Source organism: Protobothrops mucrosquamatus, unplaced genomic scaffold (genome assembly GCF_001527695.2).
Source record: "Protobothrops mucrosquamatus isolate PMUCROS unplaced genomic scaffold, P.Mucros_1.0 scaffold3846, whole genome shotgun sequence".
In the NCBI taxonomy this organism is placed as follows: domain Eukaryota; kingdom Metazoa; phylum Chordata; class Lepidosauria; order Squamata; family Viperidae; genus Protobothrops; species Protobothrops mucrosquamatus.
In genome coordinates, this window is record NW_015389796.1 from 179,580 (window position 1) to 198,508 (window position 18,929).

General features: G+C 38.1%; 1 protein-coding gene across 1 annotated transcript in view; it reads right to left on the reverse strand.

The window, feature by feature from the left end:
• LOC107298283 (zinc metalloproteinase-disintegrin-like NaMP) overlaps positions 1 to 18,929 on the reverse strand; it is a 52,960-nt gene that overhangs the window by 19,709 nt on the left and 14,322 nt on the right. The window contains exons 5-15 of the mRNA XM_015827657.1: positions 16,522 to 16,598; positions 14,953 to 15,148; positions 13,503 to 13,565; positions 11,758 to 11,829; positions 10,086 to 10,255; positions 8,915 to 8,999; positions 7,613 to 7,743; positions 5,662 to 5,839; positions 3,977 to 4,066; positions 2,260 to 2,455; positions 845 to 947 (exon numbers count right to left, since the gene is read on the reverse strand). Of these exons, the coding sequence (XP_015683143.1) occupies positions 845 to 947; positions 2,260 to 2,455; positions 3,977 to 4,066; positions 5,662 to 5,839; positions 7,613 to 7,743; positions 8,915 to 8,999; positions 10,086 to 10,255; positions 11,758 to 11,829; positions 13,503 to 13,565; positions 14,953 to 15,148; positions 16,522 to 16,598 (1,361 nt within the window). The remainder of the gene's footprint in view (positions 1 to 844; positions 948 to 2,259; positions 2,456 to 3,976; positions 4,067 to 5,661; positions 5,840 to 7,612; positions 7,744 to 8,914; positions 9,000 to 10,085; positions 10,256 to 11,757; positions 11,830 to 13,502; positions 13,566 to 14,952; positions 15,149 to 16,521; positions 16,599 to 18,929) is intronic.

Sequence of the window (18,929 nt, forward strand, 5' to 3'; positions counted from 1 at the left end):
CAAAAAAAAAGGGTACAGGGTGTAAACTGTCTAAAAGGCAGAGTCCGGTTTACACATGTCACTAAAAGAAATTGTGGCTTATTGTTTGATTTGGATTCAACTTGTGGTGCAAATCTAGCCATTGTGGTTTCTAAATCATGGTTTATAACTAAGTGCAATTCCTAAACTCAGCCAACCAGGATTTATTCAATAAGATTGAAACAAACTATTGCTGGGTGATGTCAGCCCAGAGAGAAAGGCTGATTGTGCAGTAGTCCTTGACTTATGACAACTGGGACCAGAATTTCCATTGCTAAACAAAGCAGTTGTTAAGCGAGTTGCACTCAATTTTATAACCTTTCTGCCATGGTTGTTAAATGAATCACACGGTTGCCAAGCAAACCCAACTTTCCCCATTGACTTTGCTTATTGGAAGCTGGCTGGGAAGACAGAAAGTGGTGATCATGTGACCTCGGGACACTGCAGCCCTCATAAATATATGTTGGTTACCAAGCACCTGAATTTTGATCACATGACTATAGGGATGCTAGGACCGGTTGTAAGTCACTTTCAGTGTTATAACTGTGACTGATTGCAAGTTGAGGAATTTCTGCCCTTTCTCACACAATCTTTCAAAGGGCACTTTAAAAGTTCTCATGGTCTCCTTTTATACCCCACTTTTGCTCCATCTTGTAACCCAAGATAGAAAACACAGAAAAATTAGCCATTCAGAAATTGACTCATATTTCTGTTGTTTTAGTAAAATGATAGAATCAGGTTCCCACAGATGTGGACCTGGAAATATTTCTTATATTACTTTTACAGGATACCATCATCATAGCAGGAAATAATTTAGACTGCTTACTTTGGTTTACATGGAATATATGTGCCACTTGCTTTTCTGCAGTGGCCATAATAAACCCCTTTCTGGTTGATTGAAAAACAGGAATCTGCAGCCACTTTTCCACCTATAAGAGGGAAAAAACACAAATACCTGAGTGTGTAACATGCCAACAGGATAAAGAATGGCTCAAGACATCTCAGAGGAGTTCCAAATAATTTAGTTAATGTTCACTTATTTGTAACCCAATATTTTGTAACCCATTCCTTATCTAATCCTCATTATGCATGAAGCATTCACTATTTCGTACAATACTACATCCAGTTTTGGTCAACGTGATAGAAAAAAGTTGCTGAAACCCTAGAAAGAGCGCAGAGAAGAGCAACAAAAATGATCAGGGGTCTGGAGGCTAAATTGTATAATAAATGGATATGGGAACTAGGTATGAAGAATTAGGGGTGACATGATAGCAATCTTCCAATATTTGAGGGGCTGTCATAGACAAGATACCTGAGGGCAAGACAAGAAGTAATGAATGGAACCTTATCAAAGAGAGAAGCAACCTAGAATTAAGGAGAAATTTCCTGACAGTGAGAAGAATTAATCAGTGGAACAAGTTGCCTCCAAAAATTTGTGGGTGCTCAATCACTAAAGGATTTCAAGAAGAGATTGGACAACCACTTGTCCAGAATGACAAGAAGGGACTAGAAGACCTCCAATATCTCTTCCAACTTTGTTCTATGAGCAAGTGACAAGAATCACATCCCTCAATATTTAAGTAATATGCCATATGTAAAGAAAATTTTAATCTCAGGGTTGGAATATTCTTAACAGATGGTCCCATTTTCAATCTCCACTATCTCTGATTGAGAACAGTGAAAAGTGATGGGTCAATCAGTGACTCTAATTAACTCTTAGAAGAACAAAGCTAGATGGATAAAACTCTAAACATATGACAGGTTCTTGATGTTATTCTTTGTGATTCTCCAATAGTATTGGCTTGCTTCATAATACCGGTTGATTTCACACAAAGAGTATTGGAGAATAATTTTCAGCTGTTCCTATAATATAGAAAATTATCTATGGTGTGCATGGAGAGAGGGGGGGGGGAGAGAGAATCTTTGTGCAATTTGGAAATGCATCCTTCTGTCTCAGTCTTTTCAGATTTCTGGTCTACAATTGCTATCATCTTTAACCATTGGCCAGGTTCTCAAAGGATGTTTGGAGCTTTAAACCAAAAGATCTGGAGGGCTGGGCTCTAGAGCCACCAAAGAAAGAATTTCATCTTAAAAAATTACTCCATTTGCGTGAAGCACAAATAGAACAGAAATGAAATGATGATTTACTATGGATAGAAAGGAAAAAATATCTTTGATTAATGCAATGACTGTCTTAGTCTTTTATAATACCACAATTGTGAAATCCTAAGGTTGACTTACCTGTCCCCCAGAGATCAATACATTGGTTTGCCAAGGTGGGACACTTCCCCATGTAGCAGTAACCTTGGTTGTTTTGGCATGGGTGTCCATTCACACGGAAGCGATCCAAGGGACACTGAGCAGACTGGCCAGTGCACATTTCAGGCAAATCACAGTCATGTTTTGCTGCCCGACACACTGCTCCTGCTTTCTTAAGCTGTGGGTGAGAATGAAAAATATTCCCAGCTATCACTCTTTAGCAGCAGAGATCAAAGAGCCAAACCATGATTCACAATACATTTCACAGCCTCCACAACTTAAGGATTACCAAGCAAGGCATGTGATGAAAAAACAAAATGTGGCCGCTTTCTGTTGCTGTGAGTCTTGGCTTGTGATGGAAGTATGGAAATATCAAAATGTTTTGGATCCCTCTGTTGAAAAAGTTCATGACAGAGTCAACTGTATAGAACAGTGGTTCTCAACCTTTTTAATGCCGCGACCCCAACCGGTCGTAAGTCGAGGACTAAACCGGTCGTAAGTCGAGGACTAAACCGGTCGTAAGTCGAGGACTACCCAACCGGTCGTAAGTCGAGGACTTTCCCTGCCCGGGAGCGCCGCACATGCGTGGTTCCGCCCCCTGTGCTGGCCGAGGTGTAGCTGGCAAGCGGCAGAGACGGAGCAGGCCGACCACCAGCTGGCCCAGCCCAAGGGAGGTAAGGCACCCGCCGGAAAAGGGGAAAAAATGGCGGACAAAAAAAATGGCGGACAAAAAAAATGGCGGACAGCCTTGCTTGGCGACCCCCGTGAAATGGTCGATCGACCCCAAATGGGGTCCCAACCCACAGGTTGAGAACCACTGGTATAGAAGGAACAAGCAACCTGCACCTCTCAATTCATGGTCCTGCAGCGCCTCCAGAATGTGCTACCAAAATAACTGAATTTAGAGCTTTGGGGAGCAGTTGGAGAACTTACTGGTGGGAAAGAAAGTAATTTGATTTTTAGACGTTTTCTGCACCCCAAAAGTCTTAGAGAGAAAAAATAAGTGCCAAAAATGGTCCTTAGTAATGTCATAGCATTATCAGATGGCCAGTTAGAATTTCCCAAAAAACAGGAACCAGGCATCAAACATTGCATTTATTTATTTATTTGTTTGTTTGTTTATTTAACGAACTGCCCATCTCTGTCAAAGAAAGACCCTAAAACATTAAAATATTAAATACTACATACAAATTAAAAGGTTAGAGTTCAAATTTTAAAATTAAAAACCTTAAAAAATTATAAAAATGTTTAAGGAGGCAAAACTAAGTAAACCCTGTTCAGTTATTTGATAAAGGAATAAGGGAAGGATCTCATAGCACCGATCAACACCACACCTGCATGCTCCTTTGGGCTCCCCACACAACGCCACAGTGCTGTGTTTTAACCCCCTTTTGGGAGTTAAAACTCTTTTAAATTGGGCTTCCATGCCAACTCAGTCAAAGAAAAATATATATTATTTTCACAGAAGTGAATCCAAATGAAACAGCAAGTATACTTTAGACTGAAACAAGGCTGAAATTTTGTTAAATTGTCCTCCCTAGGGGTATGTTCATAAGGGCTCAATAAACTGGAAGAAGGGATGGGAATAGAATTAAAATGTTTTTGATCACAGTAGGTAGCAAGGAAATATCACATTTTCATGTGACTAGGAAGGAGCAGGGTAAAATCTCTCCTGGTGTTAAAAATAAACAAGACTTACCTGGCATTTCTCACAACACTCCCCATATCCACAATTTGCCTCAGGATTCAGTTTACAAGTTGTAGCATTGCAGCACTCATTTTTACATTCCTGAAAACCAAACATATCAAATGACATTATAAGCTTTCCTGCTGGTCTCTTCTGACTGGTCTATTTTGAAGAGGAGAACTACCAAATAAACTGATATTCTGCTCCCTCTTATGGATTCATGCTAGCAAATGAGTGTGACCATCTGAGCGTTTGTTATTACAAACGGATGATGGCATATCTATAAGAAATATTATCTGATATTTCTTGTGTGAAAGGAATAAAACAAATAAAAAACATCCTCATCTCATAATTGTGAAGTCCACATAAACTACAGCCTCTTGCTTATTCTGAGGAATTTTCTAGTCATGATTTTCTACTCAACTACTTCGAGGTAGTCCAGTGAAGAAGCAGCAACCATGAATATTAACACTACCTTTATTGTAAGGTTACCATAATTGAACATTTCTCCCCTCTCATCTTTATAGTCCAAGAAAATAGGTGGGAGGTGTTCCCCTTGAGATGTTTGCCATGCCCCATTGCTTCTACAGGCTAAGCTATGTCTTATCTAATGACTGCCTAGTCTGTTCATCCTCCTTGGGTCTCTCAGGAGATTTTCACAGATCATTATACAATTGCCATTGATTCCATTTAACACTCTAAAGGGAACACTTTACCAAATTACTGTTTGTGTGTAAAATTACTAGATCTTTTAGTCCAACCCACTGCCTAAGCAGGAGACCCTATGCCAGTGGTTCTCAACCTGTGGGTCGGGACCCCATTTGGGGTCAATCGACCATTTCATGGGGGTCGCCAAGCAAGGCTGTCTGCCATTTTTTTTGTCCGCCATTTTTTTTGTCCGCCATTTTTTCCCCCTTTTCCGGCGGGTGCCTTACCTCCCTTGGGCTGGGCCAGCTGGTGGTCGGCCTGCTCTGTCTCTGCCGCTTGCCAGCTACGCCTCGGCCGGCGCAGGGGGCGGAACCACGCATGTGTGGCGCTCCCGGGCAGGGAAAGTCCTCGACTTATGACTGGTTGGGTAGTCCTCAACTTACGACCGGTTTAGTCCTTGACTTATGACCGGTTTAGTCCTTGACTTACGACCGGTTTAGTCCTCGACTTACGACCGGTTGGGGTCACGGCATTAAAAAGGTTGAGAACCACTGCCCTATGCCATTCCAGACAAATGGCTGTCTAATCTTTTCTTAAAAACCTCCAGTGATGGAGCAACTTCTAAAGACAAATCACTGCACTGATTAATTGTTCACACAGTCAGGACATTCTAGGTTGTTTCTCTGTTTGATAAGTTTCCATCCATTACTTCTTGTCTTGGCCTCAAGTGTTTTGGAGAATAATTGTTCCCCTTTTCTTTGTGACAGCCTCTTAAATATTGTAGGACCGCTATCATGTCACCCTAGTCCTTCTCTTCATTAGACTAGACATATCCAGCTCCTGGATGTTTTAGCCTCTTATCATCTTTGTTGCTCTTTTCTGCACTCTTTCTAAAGTCTCAACACCTTTTTTGTATTGTGCTGATCAGAACTGGATTCACAACCTGTTGGATGGCTCAAACTAGTTAGAAAAAACAGATGATTTTGCAAGGATTCCTATTTTTGAGAAACTTCTTGGAACCATCATAGTTCATAAAAAAAAAAGCATACCTTTGGAGAGCCACAGTCACATTCCTCTCCCTCTTCCACAAAGTCATTCCCACAAACTGGAGGTGTAACTATATCTTTGTTCAAGGGTCTGTTGATAATGCATTGTGGGGTTTCACTCAGGATATACTTCTGATAATCCTGGAAACTACAAGAACTGAACTCCCGGGGAGGTTTATAGCTGTAAAAGTGAACCCATATAAGATCATGACATCATCCATATTTGGATCAGGAACAGAATTCATTGCAAAAACATATATGATAGAAAAAAATGGCTAATGAACAAATGCAGTGATTTTTCTCTAAAGCTAACAATTCTTTATACCCCTTGATCTTACTCCCAGATTATGTTCCCTCAGTTTTAATTCCACTGGGTTTTTTTCTTTTTTTTTAACAAAATGAATTTGCAATAAGAACTCCACGTGCTGTTAGTTGCTTAAGCAGCTTCTTGTGTTTGAGTGGGCTGCCTTTCATTTTCATTTTTAGTCAGCCTCTCTGTGGGACCCTGGAAATAATACAGTGACGTTGCTGATGTGGTAAAGAAGAGGGAGCCTTAATATAATTGAAGGAAAAACAGTGGAATCTTGGCCTTCTTTTTCTTTTCTTCTTTTGGAGAAAAAAAGGCTTCTACTTTTTATAACAAATGAATGTTTTAAGGCAAAGGGAGCATTAATATACTTATTGGACTTCTTTTGTTGAAAAGGTCATAATGATGCAAAGATGGCATCATAAGTCCTCCCAAGCACCTTCCTAATACTATTATAAATCATTAGGAATATAATCATTGGCCCTCAAGGAAGAGGGTGAAAGCAAGAACACAAAGATCATCTGCTGGTGGCCATTAAAGAGACCACATGGTCTTCTCTCAAGGTCAAAGTTGCACCAGACCCATTAGGTGGGGCTTATTGAGCAAAATTGTTCTCTAAGCAAGTCCTTCTGTACAAAATACCAGAAAGTGGTTTTGAAGTATTAAAAAGTAACCATGACGCACAGAAATCCTTCCGTAAGGACAGGAAAGGTTACATAGCATTGCCAATACTTCCTGAACGCATTGCCATTGCATCAAATATGAGGCAACAAAGTCCTAGGGCTTTGACAGAAGAAACCAGAAATTTGACAACAGGGGGCACGTTCACTGAGACTACATAAATCTTACACAAAAGGCAATTGGGTGTTTTGCAATAGACAATTCCTGAGAACTTTCCTCTCCTCTTTTCTCCTCCTCTCCTCTCCTCTCCTCTCCTCTCCTCTCCTCTCCTCTCCACTCCACTCCATTCTGTTCCATTCCATTCCCCCTTTTCCTTCCCCTTTTCCTTTTCCTTCTTGGTGAAGTAGAGCCTAAACAAGGACTAGGAATAAAATACAGGGTATCCTCAACGTACAACCACAATTGGGATCAGAATTTCCACTGGTAAACAAGACAGTTTTTAAGTGAACCACACAGTCATTAAGAAACCAGGCTTCCTCCGTTGACTTTATCAGAAGACAGCTGGGAAGGTCAGGAAATGGTAATCACAGGAACCCAGGATGCTGCAACCATCATAAATATATGCTGGTTGCCATGCCCCCAAATTTTGATCAGGTCACTGAGAGGAGGCTGCCATGGTTGTTAGTGCAGTCGTAAGTCACTTTTTTCAGTGCCATTGTAACTTCAAATGGTTGCTAAACAATATTTGTCAGAGATGTAACATATCTTCTACCTTGATAAAGGGACAAGGTAGAAAAACCCCAAGGATGCTAATTTATCTTTTTCTTCCTCCTGTTGCATGATTCTGCTTCCCATTATAGGAAAGTCTTTAATGTCTAACTTGGTTTCCTCTTTTATCCATCACAGATATTAATATTTGGTTTCTTGAGCTATGCTTCCTACGCTATTTCTTTACACTGTTGTTAACTGCAACTGTTTGAAAATAGCTTGATTTGAAAGGCATTAGAAGTTTTCCTGAGCCCTTACCTTTGCTGGGCAGTCATAATGCATGAGTCAGCCTTGCAAGTACAGAAATCTGTGTCATGATTCATGCCAAGATTATGACCTAGCTCATGGGCCATTGTTGCCCCAATAGCAATTGGGTTGTTGCTATGATCCTGAAAACAAGAGAACACTTTATCTATTGTTAGTCCGCCAAAAAACCAAAAGTGAATTCAATTATTACTAGCACTGAGCTGAAACCTTTGCTCCAGCACTTTCTAATGAAAAATCAAAGAGTTAGAAAAAGAGATTAATAATTTGCAGAGCTGAGATAGGATTTCCTGCAAAAAGTAGTTTCTTTCTTTAAAGCAGCAACGCATACTAAAAGCTTTCCTTTTAGTAGCTTAGAGATGAAACATTCCTCCATAATTATCTCACTGGGGTACAAAGGTGTCTTCTATTGTTTATTATTTTTATTAATTAAAAGAATTATTTATTTGTCCATGTTAAAAAAATGAGATGTAAATAGAAAGTTAGCTTCAAAGGGAGTGGAGGGGGTAAAAATCTTTCTCCAGACTGGGCTACTTTTTTTTTTTAATATATATTTTTATTTTTTAAACCAACAAAACAAAACAAAACACACATACACACACAGTATATATTCCTCCCTTTTTTTACAGCGATTTCGTAACAGTAATCTTCTATTATTTACATTTCCCCCCCCCTTATTCTTCTTTAGAATATTTGTCCTTGTTGCCCCATTATTTCTTATTTGCATTTTTCTTCCTTCATGCATTATTATACACACATTTTCCACTTTTAACCTTTGCACATTTATTCTCTCTTATTTCTACCACTTGTTCCATATTAAATAGTATTCTGTGTCTTCCTTTTCTTTTGTTAATTTGTCCATCTCAGCACAGTCCAGGATTTTTCTTATCACTTCTTCCCCTGATGGTATATTCTCATTTTTCCAGAACTGTGCGTATGCTATTCTTGCTGCCGTTGTTGTATGTAGAACTAAGTACCGTATTTCTTTACTATTGGGCTACTTTTTTTTTTATAGGCAACTGATTTTGCTACTAGTAATTGGTTTTTAACATGGAAAAGTACTAAGAAAGTATACTGTTTATCTGAAACCTTAAACTAAAGGATTACATCAGGTAGTCCCCAATTTACGAACTTGAGCCTGGCAATTACAGTTTGGAGTTGTCAAATTCATAAATAAAGATGGATGAAAACGATGTGGATCAAATGTAAGAATAGTCTTTATTGGTAATAAAGTTATTCCTGCATTAAGGGTTTTCACTGACCACTAAACAAGTAACAGGTAGCTTTTCTACTAACCTGAACAATTCCTGAAGAAAACGAAGGACTGCACATGGTACCAACAAAAGCCAGTCCTACGGTTGGTCCATCGAAGTTAATAGCCCTATTAGAAAGAAGAAGGGGGTAAAATTTATAGAAGACGGGAGCACCCTCTATAGCCTTGGGGCATATGTAACCCATTATGCTTTTCGCAAACCCCCAATCCCATCCTCAGTTCCTGCCAGTTTTCAGGGTGTTAGAATTCATTTTAGACTCTACTCACACAAGCCATTTAACTAAGCAGGCCTGTTAAACGTATTCAGGATGCATTTCCACTACATACTAAGCTTGGCTGGTGTTAGCCTTCACTAAGATGGGGAGATGGTTGTGTGAATCCAGCCCATGTAGTGTAAAAACCCCAAATTTCAGATTTCTACAATAATTCGATTTCTCCTATCAGTTTAGCCATGGTGTTATTAAAGACTAGGTGAGCTGAGGAACAAATCAAATCAACATCTGTGGGGAAAAATAAAATGGAATTTTTTTCTATTTTTTATACTCTCCCTTTTTACTTTGATATGCATTCCATCTAGCCTCTAATATATTTTATAAGACCCATTTGTTATGCACATATCCTGTAGGATTGCTCACAACATAATCGTTGCTGGTCCAATATATTAAAGATATAATCCAATAAATTTGGCATTTTCTCGCTTATAAAACCGTATGGCAATATATAGGCTGAACTCACACTGCCTCTATAACCAGATCGCATTAAGATCTAGATGACAGATTTGTACAACCTGCTAAACATGTGTTACTCAAGATTAGTTATTTTATTATTTTACTTTATTCTTGTTTATCTGTTGTATAATGCAAGTGTTCATTTATCTGGTGCAGAATAGGAACCAAATCATCATTTAATCAGATTAGAATTGCATGTGTTAAGTACAGTCAAAGCATAGTAGGATAATAGGAGTTTCAATTTTAAATCCAGGTGAAATGAAATCAATCTTTGACCTGCAATCATTCAAAGATTTCTCAAAACCAGCTCTCATCTACAAAGAAATGGTTGGCTTTGATCCAGAAACATAGTTCACACATGGTTTAAAGAATGCAGCATAGAGCGGAGGCTCTTTGCAAGCACTAACCTTCCCATAATCCTCCACTCCCAGCCACCCCCATTCCCTTTCCCCACAATGAGACATACGTGAGCAACTGAGCATTATCATTCCTTTTTCGCTTCAGCAAAACTGATTCTCTCCATGTCGAAAAGTGGTTCAAAGTGACACCTGCTGTTGTGTTGACCTCAATCTTATCTTCATCAGACCAAATCTCTAAGCCAATCAATGCTACGTAAACATTCAAAGGTTTGTAAACCTGTGTGGTGGACATGGCATCAATCAGAAACTCAAATCTTGAGAAACATTTCAAGACTAAAAGGCAACTGACAATGGTCTCTACGGGCAGGTGAAATGGAATAGATTTTGGGATCAATAGAGGAACACCTCTATAATAAGGACTTGAATTGTGGAGTCCTTGGTCCTCTCTGAGATTGGTGGTTTGCTTGCGGATGTTTAGACAGGTAACGAAATGTCTGCAAGGAAACCACCAAGCTCAGACAGCACCAAGGACTCTACACGGGGAATAATAATAATTTATTAAGCAGGAGAAAGAAATGATAAAAAAGAACCAGTTGATTATTCTCTTTCATCAAGAACAGAAGAGGAGAAGAACCAAAGGGAGATTTCACCCACTGATGTTCCTGTTACCTCCCTGATTTTAACTGATCATCAACAGGGAAGATGGTCAACCAGGCTAATAGGACAGAAGCAGTACAATATGAGTGGGATCCCCTCCTAAGTGCCACAATCCAAATCAAACTGGGTTCTTCTTTCCTGCCTTCTTCTCAGGAACCGTGTTCATAATCAGTTGAGTTTGGAATAGGCTTACTCTGTCCATTTCTTTCTAATCTCCAAGTTCAGAAGATTAACCACAGCCCTGAAAGAATCCAGCTACAGAGATGTAGCACTGATTGAATTCCTGCAACAGTTTTGGATTTGTATCCTCCCAACACAGTGCCTGTATTCATACTGTATAACAGACTTATTCACCTAGTTACTGAACTAACCCATTTTCTTAGATGTGCTTGCTTGCTGGATCACAAGCTTACCAAATGATCCAGCTTTGCTGCCCTTGAAGCCACAAAAGCTAGCCTTCTTGTAATAATAATAATAATAATAATAATAATAATAATAATAATAATAATAATAATAATAATAATAATAATAATAATAATAATAATAATAATAATAATAATAATAAAGTTGTAAGGGACCTTGGAGGTCGTCTAGTCCAACCCCCTGCTCAGGCAGGAAACCCTATACCATTTCGGACAAATGGCTGTCCAGTTTCTTCTTAAAAACTTCCAGTGTTGGCATGTTCACTGCTTCTGGAGGCAGGTTGTTCCACTGGTTAATTGTTCTAACTGTCAGGAAGTTTCTCCTTAGTTCTAGGCTGCTTCTCTCTTTGGTTAGTTTCCACCCGTTGCTTCTCGTCCTGCCTTCAGGCGCTTTGGAAAATAGCTTGACTCCCTCTTCTTTGGGGCAGTCCCTGAGATACTGGAAGACTGCTATCCTGTCCCCCCTCGTCCTTCTCTTCATTAGACTAGACATACCCAATTCCAGCAACCGTTCCTTGTATGTTTTAGCCTCCAGTCCCCTAATCATCTTTGTTGCTCTTCTCTGTACTCTTTCTAGAAGCCCATTTCCTAGGTCCCGTTACCTGATTAATTTTGTTGCATAAACACAGTGAAAATCTGGGTTGGGGGAGGGAGAGGTTTCAATCTAAAAAGTGAATGAACTTTTGTCATGTCCTCTTACCGTATTTATGAAATTGACTACATCAAATACTTTCATCTTTACAGCATTGATATCGCGGCTGTACTTCCTGAACTACAGAAAAGACAAAAAGGTTAAGAAGGGACCATAATTTTAGGATGGAGGGATTGAAGGAAAGTCAAAGAAAGAATATGTCAGGGAAAGAAAGAAACTTTTTTTAAAAAAAAACACCCATTGAATTTGTTGATTCAGACAAAAATAATAATTCTATATCCAAGCACTCCAATGAATTCTTTTGTGCTGATTTTTATAACCCTACCTTTGAATCTACATTAATATATTAACAGTATGATTTTTTGGGCATCACTAATGAGCTTTCCTCCTGTTTGGAGAAAATTTGAGAACCTTCCCTTAAGTGGACACTATATTTCCTTGTTCAGAGAACTGAGAGGTAAGCATTCCTCATTACAAACTGAATTTAAATACCACCAGCCCTAGACCAATTTCCCTGAAAAGAATTTGCATAAGATGTTCCCTTTTGCAATAGTATTAAAAGAGGAAACTCACTGAGCTCATGAACATAGTTTTATTTTACTGGGGGGGAAACGTGCACACGTTCAGAGAGTTCAAATACCCCCAAGAGTTATTTTACTGCAAATGCTGCGTTGCTGCAAATGAGATTGGCTAAGTCAAATGTGGATCTTACTTGTCTATTAGCCAAAGGTTAGTTTCTATTCGAGCTACTGGTGGTGGAGAGATAGATTTAATTTGAGTGATAGTATGAACATTAACACTGTATAATTTTGACTTCTTGAATCAATTTATTTACTAAAATTCAGTTGTAAATTGAAATTCATACATGCACAGACACATATAATAAGGAAATCAATTTCAAATGCATATACCCATAAAAATAAAGTAAAGTATTATATTCAACTGTATATTTATTAATAACAATAAGAATTGTATTTGCTTAGTGTGGGAAAATGTCTATTCCCAGAGGAAGAGAGGATGTATTGGATGGCGTAATATTGGATTTAGTTTGAAGAAGCTTATATGTACCACGGAATTACTAATGGACCCAGTCAACACGTTGTCTATTACCTGATTGTAAAAATAGAAAATTAATAAAATATTTATTAAAAAAAAGAAATTAAGTAAAATAGGGAAACTTATTTTCAAAAATTATATCAAGCAAAAGTATAAATGAAAAAATATTCTGTGAGGAATGGATGCAAAAGCATGAATTACTATTTCACTACAATTAATTGAATGTAAAAGTCTGAATGTAAAAGTTTTGAAATAAATGAAAAAATAAGAGAAAGCAATACATCCAGATTGGCTACCCACCAATTTAAAATTCTCCTCCTGAATTTTGTTCTGGATTTTGGAAACTAGATTGCCCAGGTAGAAGAAATATATGATTCTCTTTTTCTCTTTTCTCTATTTAAAAACTTTATTTATGTTCTCCGTGTTAACTAACTTCAGCTTCCTGTTCTTGGCATTTCTGGATAAACTATCATTAAAATTTAGATAAAGTCCAGGAAAGGCTTAGTACAAATCACAGAATAATTATATTTCAAGTGTGTCTTAACTTTGTAAAGAGGGGCTGGGTCCAATCACAAAAAAACAAAAATTATATAAATATACTTTAAAGCACATTTTTGGATAAAACCTTAGTTAGAATGTTGTGTTTGGTAATGCCTTCAAAAATGCCCACATTAAAAAAGACAAAAACAAAAATTCGTGCTCAATGCAGAAAACAACTTGATATCCAGGATACTTACCATTCTGTTGTCTGCCGCTATGAAAAGCTCCACATATTTTTTGGCCTGCAAGTATTCCTTTTTCTAAACAAAGCATTAAACAAAATATTGTTTAGACATGTTGCTTCCTGCAATCAACAGAATTGTTGGGTCATCAGATAATCTTGTTGTACTCCATGGACAAAGTACATGAACTTTCAGAAATATTGGCTCTTTGAAGAAAACATTTATAGGGAGAGAACTTGTTAAACTTTAGCACTTTAGAATGTGCTGAGAAATTTATCAGGAGAAGTACATTATGCAATGGGTGACCAGATTCACTGTGTCAGTTTTAATTCAGTCATTGCTTCAATCCAACTTGATGATTCAAATCAAATTGGAAAATTGAATCAAGATTACATAGTGGTCTTGTTAGACATTGCAAACCACTTTGATTTAATGCTTATTAATTTATTAAATTATTCTCCAAAGCACTGAAGGCAGGACAAGAAGCAATGGATGGAAACTAATCAAAGATAAAAGCAATCTAGAACTGACAGTTAGAACAATTAATCAGTGGAACAACCGGCCTCCAGAAGTTGTGAATGCTCCAACACTGGAAGTTATTAAGAAGAGATTGGACAACCATTTGTCTGAAATGGTATAGGCTTTCCTGCCTGAGCAGGGAGTTAGACTAGGTGACTTCCAAGGTCCCTTCCAACTCTATTATTCCATTATTTCAAACCAATTTCTCCCCCTATCCCAAGTCCCCTATGCATGCATAAAGTGGTTTCGAATTGATAATTTGATTAAACTTTCTAAACTGATGCAGAAAATTGAGATGATTTGGAGATTCAATTAAATCTATTTTGAGCCATATCTCCAAATTGATTTTGCATGACCATAGAAAATGGTATAAACCTGAAATATGTATTTTCTGTTCAGCGAGCTTCCATATTTTCTTGTACAGTGTGGCTGGAATAGAATTTTAGAAATAGGGGATCCTCTCGTCTGAATTCTTTTAGCAGTCCCAGAGAATTTCTTTTACTTTACATTTTAGAAACAAGTAAATGAATCCCTGAACTATGGTGCTGGAGACTGCAAGGTGGACTGCACCTTGGACTGCAAGGTGATCAAACCGGTCGGTCCTAGAGGAGATCAACCCTGACTGCTCTTTAGAAGGCCAGATCCTGAAGTTGAAACTCAAGTACTTTGGCCACCTAATGAGAAGGAAGGACTCACTGGAGAAGAGCCTAATGCTGGGAAAGATTGAGGGCAAGAGAAGAAGGGGACGACAGAGAATGAGGTGGCTGGATGGAGTCACTGAAGTAGTAGGCGTGAGCTTAAATGGACTCCAGAAGATGGTAGAGGACAGGAAGGCCTGGAGGAACATTGTCCATGGGGTCGCAATGGGTCGGACAAGACTTCTCAACTAACAATAACAACAAAATGAATCCGTGTTCCATACTTGAGGGTTTCACATGAGACTTACTTCAGCACTCATGCTTGTCCGAGAAGTCTTTTTGATGGGCTCATCTGGTTCCCATGTAGTGTTGGTTACCCCACAGATTTTGGGGGTCTTGTCCTCTTTTTCCAGACTTTCATATTTGAAGAGTGCATGGGCTTCACTGTCGGGTAGCTTCAAGGGTTCAATGAGGTACTTCTCACCCTGATTCTTGAAATACCCTCTGTAAAACAATTGTAGATTAGAGGTGGAAGGCCAATAGAAGAGAATATTTGAAGTGTGGGGTCCTTGATGCTCCCTCAACTTGGTTGTTTTCCTGAAAACATTTTATTACTCAACTAGTAACATCACCAATGCACTGGATGTTACCTAGCTGGCTAATGAAACATCTGCAACAAAACAATTAAGCTCAGAGAGCACATGGTGAATAACCAGGTTTAACTAACAAAGTCAACGCAACCTATCTTTATGAATCCCTTAAAATAAACTGAGCCTTTTGTTGTCTTTCCTCAACTTACATATCCATTTCTCTGCTTCTCAAAAATACAGCTAAGCTGTATTGCACATTCTCAGTACAATGATGAATTATGTATATGGTACTTGTGCGGAGTTAGTTTGTCATGGATTCCAATATAATATAATTCCTAGATTATTTTTTTTAAAGCAAAGAAAGTTTTTAGCTACAAAAATCTAAGACTAAACATGTTGGAAAGATTCAGTTTTTGTGTAAAACTTTATTTTGTAGGGGTGAAGTATTGTATATCTTATATATTTCCCTACTGTAGACTCATTCCATCAAATCAATCTTTTGTTGTTCCTAGACCAACACATAAAACATGAAAGTCACAATTAATTAGGGTAAAAAAGGAAAAATATATATAATTGTTCTAAAATATCTAAGAGGAAACACTATGGTGTACTATACAAACTGTAGAAAAGGACTTGGCTATGGTCAAGGTAATGAAATCAGATTGATCTGATAATAACAACTTAAGATAAAAATCAGAACCATCAGGATACCTAGTAAATTCCTGGAGAACACCTGCAATACAGAAGAACTTATTGTATCATTTCAATTATTCCTCTGCCACATGGACACATTCTCTGTTCAAAGGGGATTTTTTTTGGTGCCTTCCTTCAGTAATGGCTGTCAGGAAGACATTGAATCTGGCAAATAATAATCTGGCCCTAAATTTGGAATCTTTATACAGCTAAGATATTTAGTTGGTTAGAAAAAGTGTGCAGAATGACTCAAGAAGTTGTTTCTGGTAGAACTGAAAGTCTGCTTGCCTCTTCCCAGGTGCACAATCTGAAACCTACTTATCTTCTTTTCCTTGTAACATCAGCTCCTGTATACAAAGGCGACATGGCCTTTGAAGCTCCTTTAGACAGAACTGATTTAGCTCCCTACTGTCTCTGCTGGCTGGCAGTTCTTCTAGTTAGCCAACCAAAATCTTTCTTAATTCTGCAGAAGTTCAGAAGTGAACCCAAGTAATTTGCATAAGAAACCAATGTTCTACTTTTTAACTATGACAGCTTCAAGAACAGTATTCTCATTCTTAATAAAAATAAACAAAAGATAAAACAGTGTCTTACTTCAAACCATGGCACGCACTGATGCTGGCAATTGAGTCGGTGTCATTCTGGATGTGACCGTTATAATAGCAGTGATCCTGAATGGAAGCAAGAAGACTACACTGGATTGGACTGTGATTTGTTAAACAGGAATATGGTTCCAATGTATTCTGCCATATAAATGCAGTAATGAGTAAGACAGAAAATATTCCAGAATATTTTGATTTGGGGGAGATACAAAATCTGTCTACTATTGATTGTTTCTTTTTTTTTATTAGTTTATAATATCAAATACAAAAATACAAAAGAAAAGAGTAGAAAAGTAGGAGAAGGAGAAGGGAAGGAAAAAGTGTAGGGAAAGGAGAGGAAGGAGAAAAAGGCATTGACTTCTGATTCCCTTTGATGCAGTAAAATAAGATAATAGCATCAAACCTCAACTTTTTACTTTTACGTAATAGTATAAACTAGCTATTTCTATAACAACAAACCTATCTAATTGGTAAAACCCAAAATCAAAGTTTCACTTTTTTCCACCTCAAGCACAAAGTCCAGAAGCGATTTCCAAGTAGAAACAAAACTAATTGTGTGCTTTTTTCCTTTAATGAAAACCGTCAATTTAACCATCTCTACTAACTCCATCAACGTTCGTAGCCGTTCATCCGTTGTGGGAATCAAAGTGACTGATTGTTTCAGAATGAGCACAGTAGAAACACAAGTCTCTCTAAAAGTAAGTCACACTGCACATCTGTGCTCCCGAATTATTGAACTTTTCAACAGAGTTTATATGGGAGAACTTAACCTGAATCCAAGGATATCCACAGGGTATTGTCAATAAAGAAAACTTGCTGGCACCATTGCAATACAGACAAAAAAACATGCAGAGCTTTGATGGCACCAATATGGCTGCTGTCTTGATTTTTGTAAGTTGCCCAGAGTCAGTGATTGAAATGAGCAGGTATAGAAATTGAATGAATAAATAAATAAGTACATCTACTTTTTAAACTCATCATCAGAATGTTTCTCATTCTGTACTATTACTATTGCAGAACTACGGAATGTGTGATCCTCCAGATTTCATGCACTCTGACGCCATCATTCCTAGGTGGGGAAATGCTTTTTTTCTGTGCTGAGGCCATTAAAAAATCTCAAAAATGTTCCCATAAAAAGATGTTAAAAATGTTATTTAAAGATAGCTTTAAGTTTACTAATGAGGAGGCTATAGGTGGCTATGTAAAATACTTGGGCATCCAAATGAGAGAGCGAGAGAGAGAAATGCATGAAAAACAACTAAAGGGAAATAAAATTTTAGATTGGTGGTCCTTAGTGTACATTTTGTGTACCATTTGATCCACCAATGTGGCATTTTTCAAATCATCTCAATTGGTCATTAAGATCTCATTTTTCCTATTCAATAATTTCTCCCCAGCCAAAGAAGTTCTCCCCGATGCTCTTTCTCATCATTTGACTCAACAGCAGTTCTGATTTTTTTGTTTTCTTAGTTGGTGTACAGTATATGCTGGAAAAATCATTGGCTGACTTAGTGTTTTGGACAGTGGCTAAAAATAAAAAGCAGACAATGAAGATTTCTTGCTTAATTGACAGAAAGAATAAAAAAATAGTCACTACTTGGATTTTGCTGCATCGCCCTGTTGTCTGATTCAGAATTTTGTTGGTCAAAATTCTATGCTTATCTTCTTTTATCAGGCTTTGGTTGACAAGGTGGAAAGGAAGGAGGGTGTTAAAATATTTTTCTTGTCACTTTGCTAGATGATGCTATATAAAAAAAGTTTCCCATAAATCATTCTATTCCAAAGAGCAAGACAAGCACATTGAGTCTTTACTTAGGAATGTGTTATATATGTACCATAGTAAGGTAACCAACTTTTTTACAATGAGAAGGAGGACAAAAATAAATTGAAGAAAAAAAAGTGAGCCTAATGCATGCGTGTGTGCCATGTCGTGTTTCAGTAAGAAGTAAACAAAGCCACTTGCGCGCGGTGCACTCTTGCGCGCGGCGCACTCTCTCAAAACAATTCTCCTGTGCGGAGCGCATGCGTCTCGCCGCACTGTACTGAGCCTTGACGAATCATCATGTCAAATACAAATACGTCACATCACACGCAACGGATCAGCTCGGCATCGATCGAATATGGAGATTTAAAGATTAGTCTTCAAATATCGAAAAGGAGGACATGTAGGAGGACACTTTTCGAGAGAGGACAGAACTTACAACAAAGGAGGACGATTGGTCACCTTAACCATAGGCATAAACACCCTGAGAAACAGCATTATGTCCAAGGTCTCTCCAACACCAAAAACCAAAGCAAGATACACCTTCACACTACCCAGATCTGGAACATCATTTGGAAATTGATAACTAACTATAAGAAGAGGCTTCCTATACAAAACCACTTCCTGTACAAAACCAC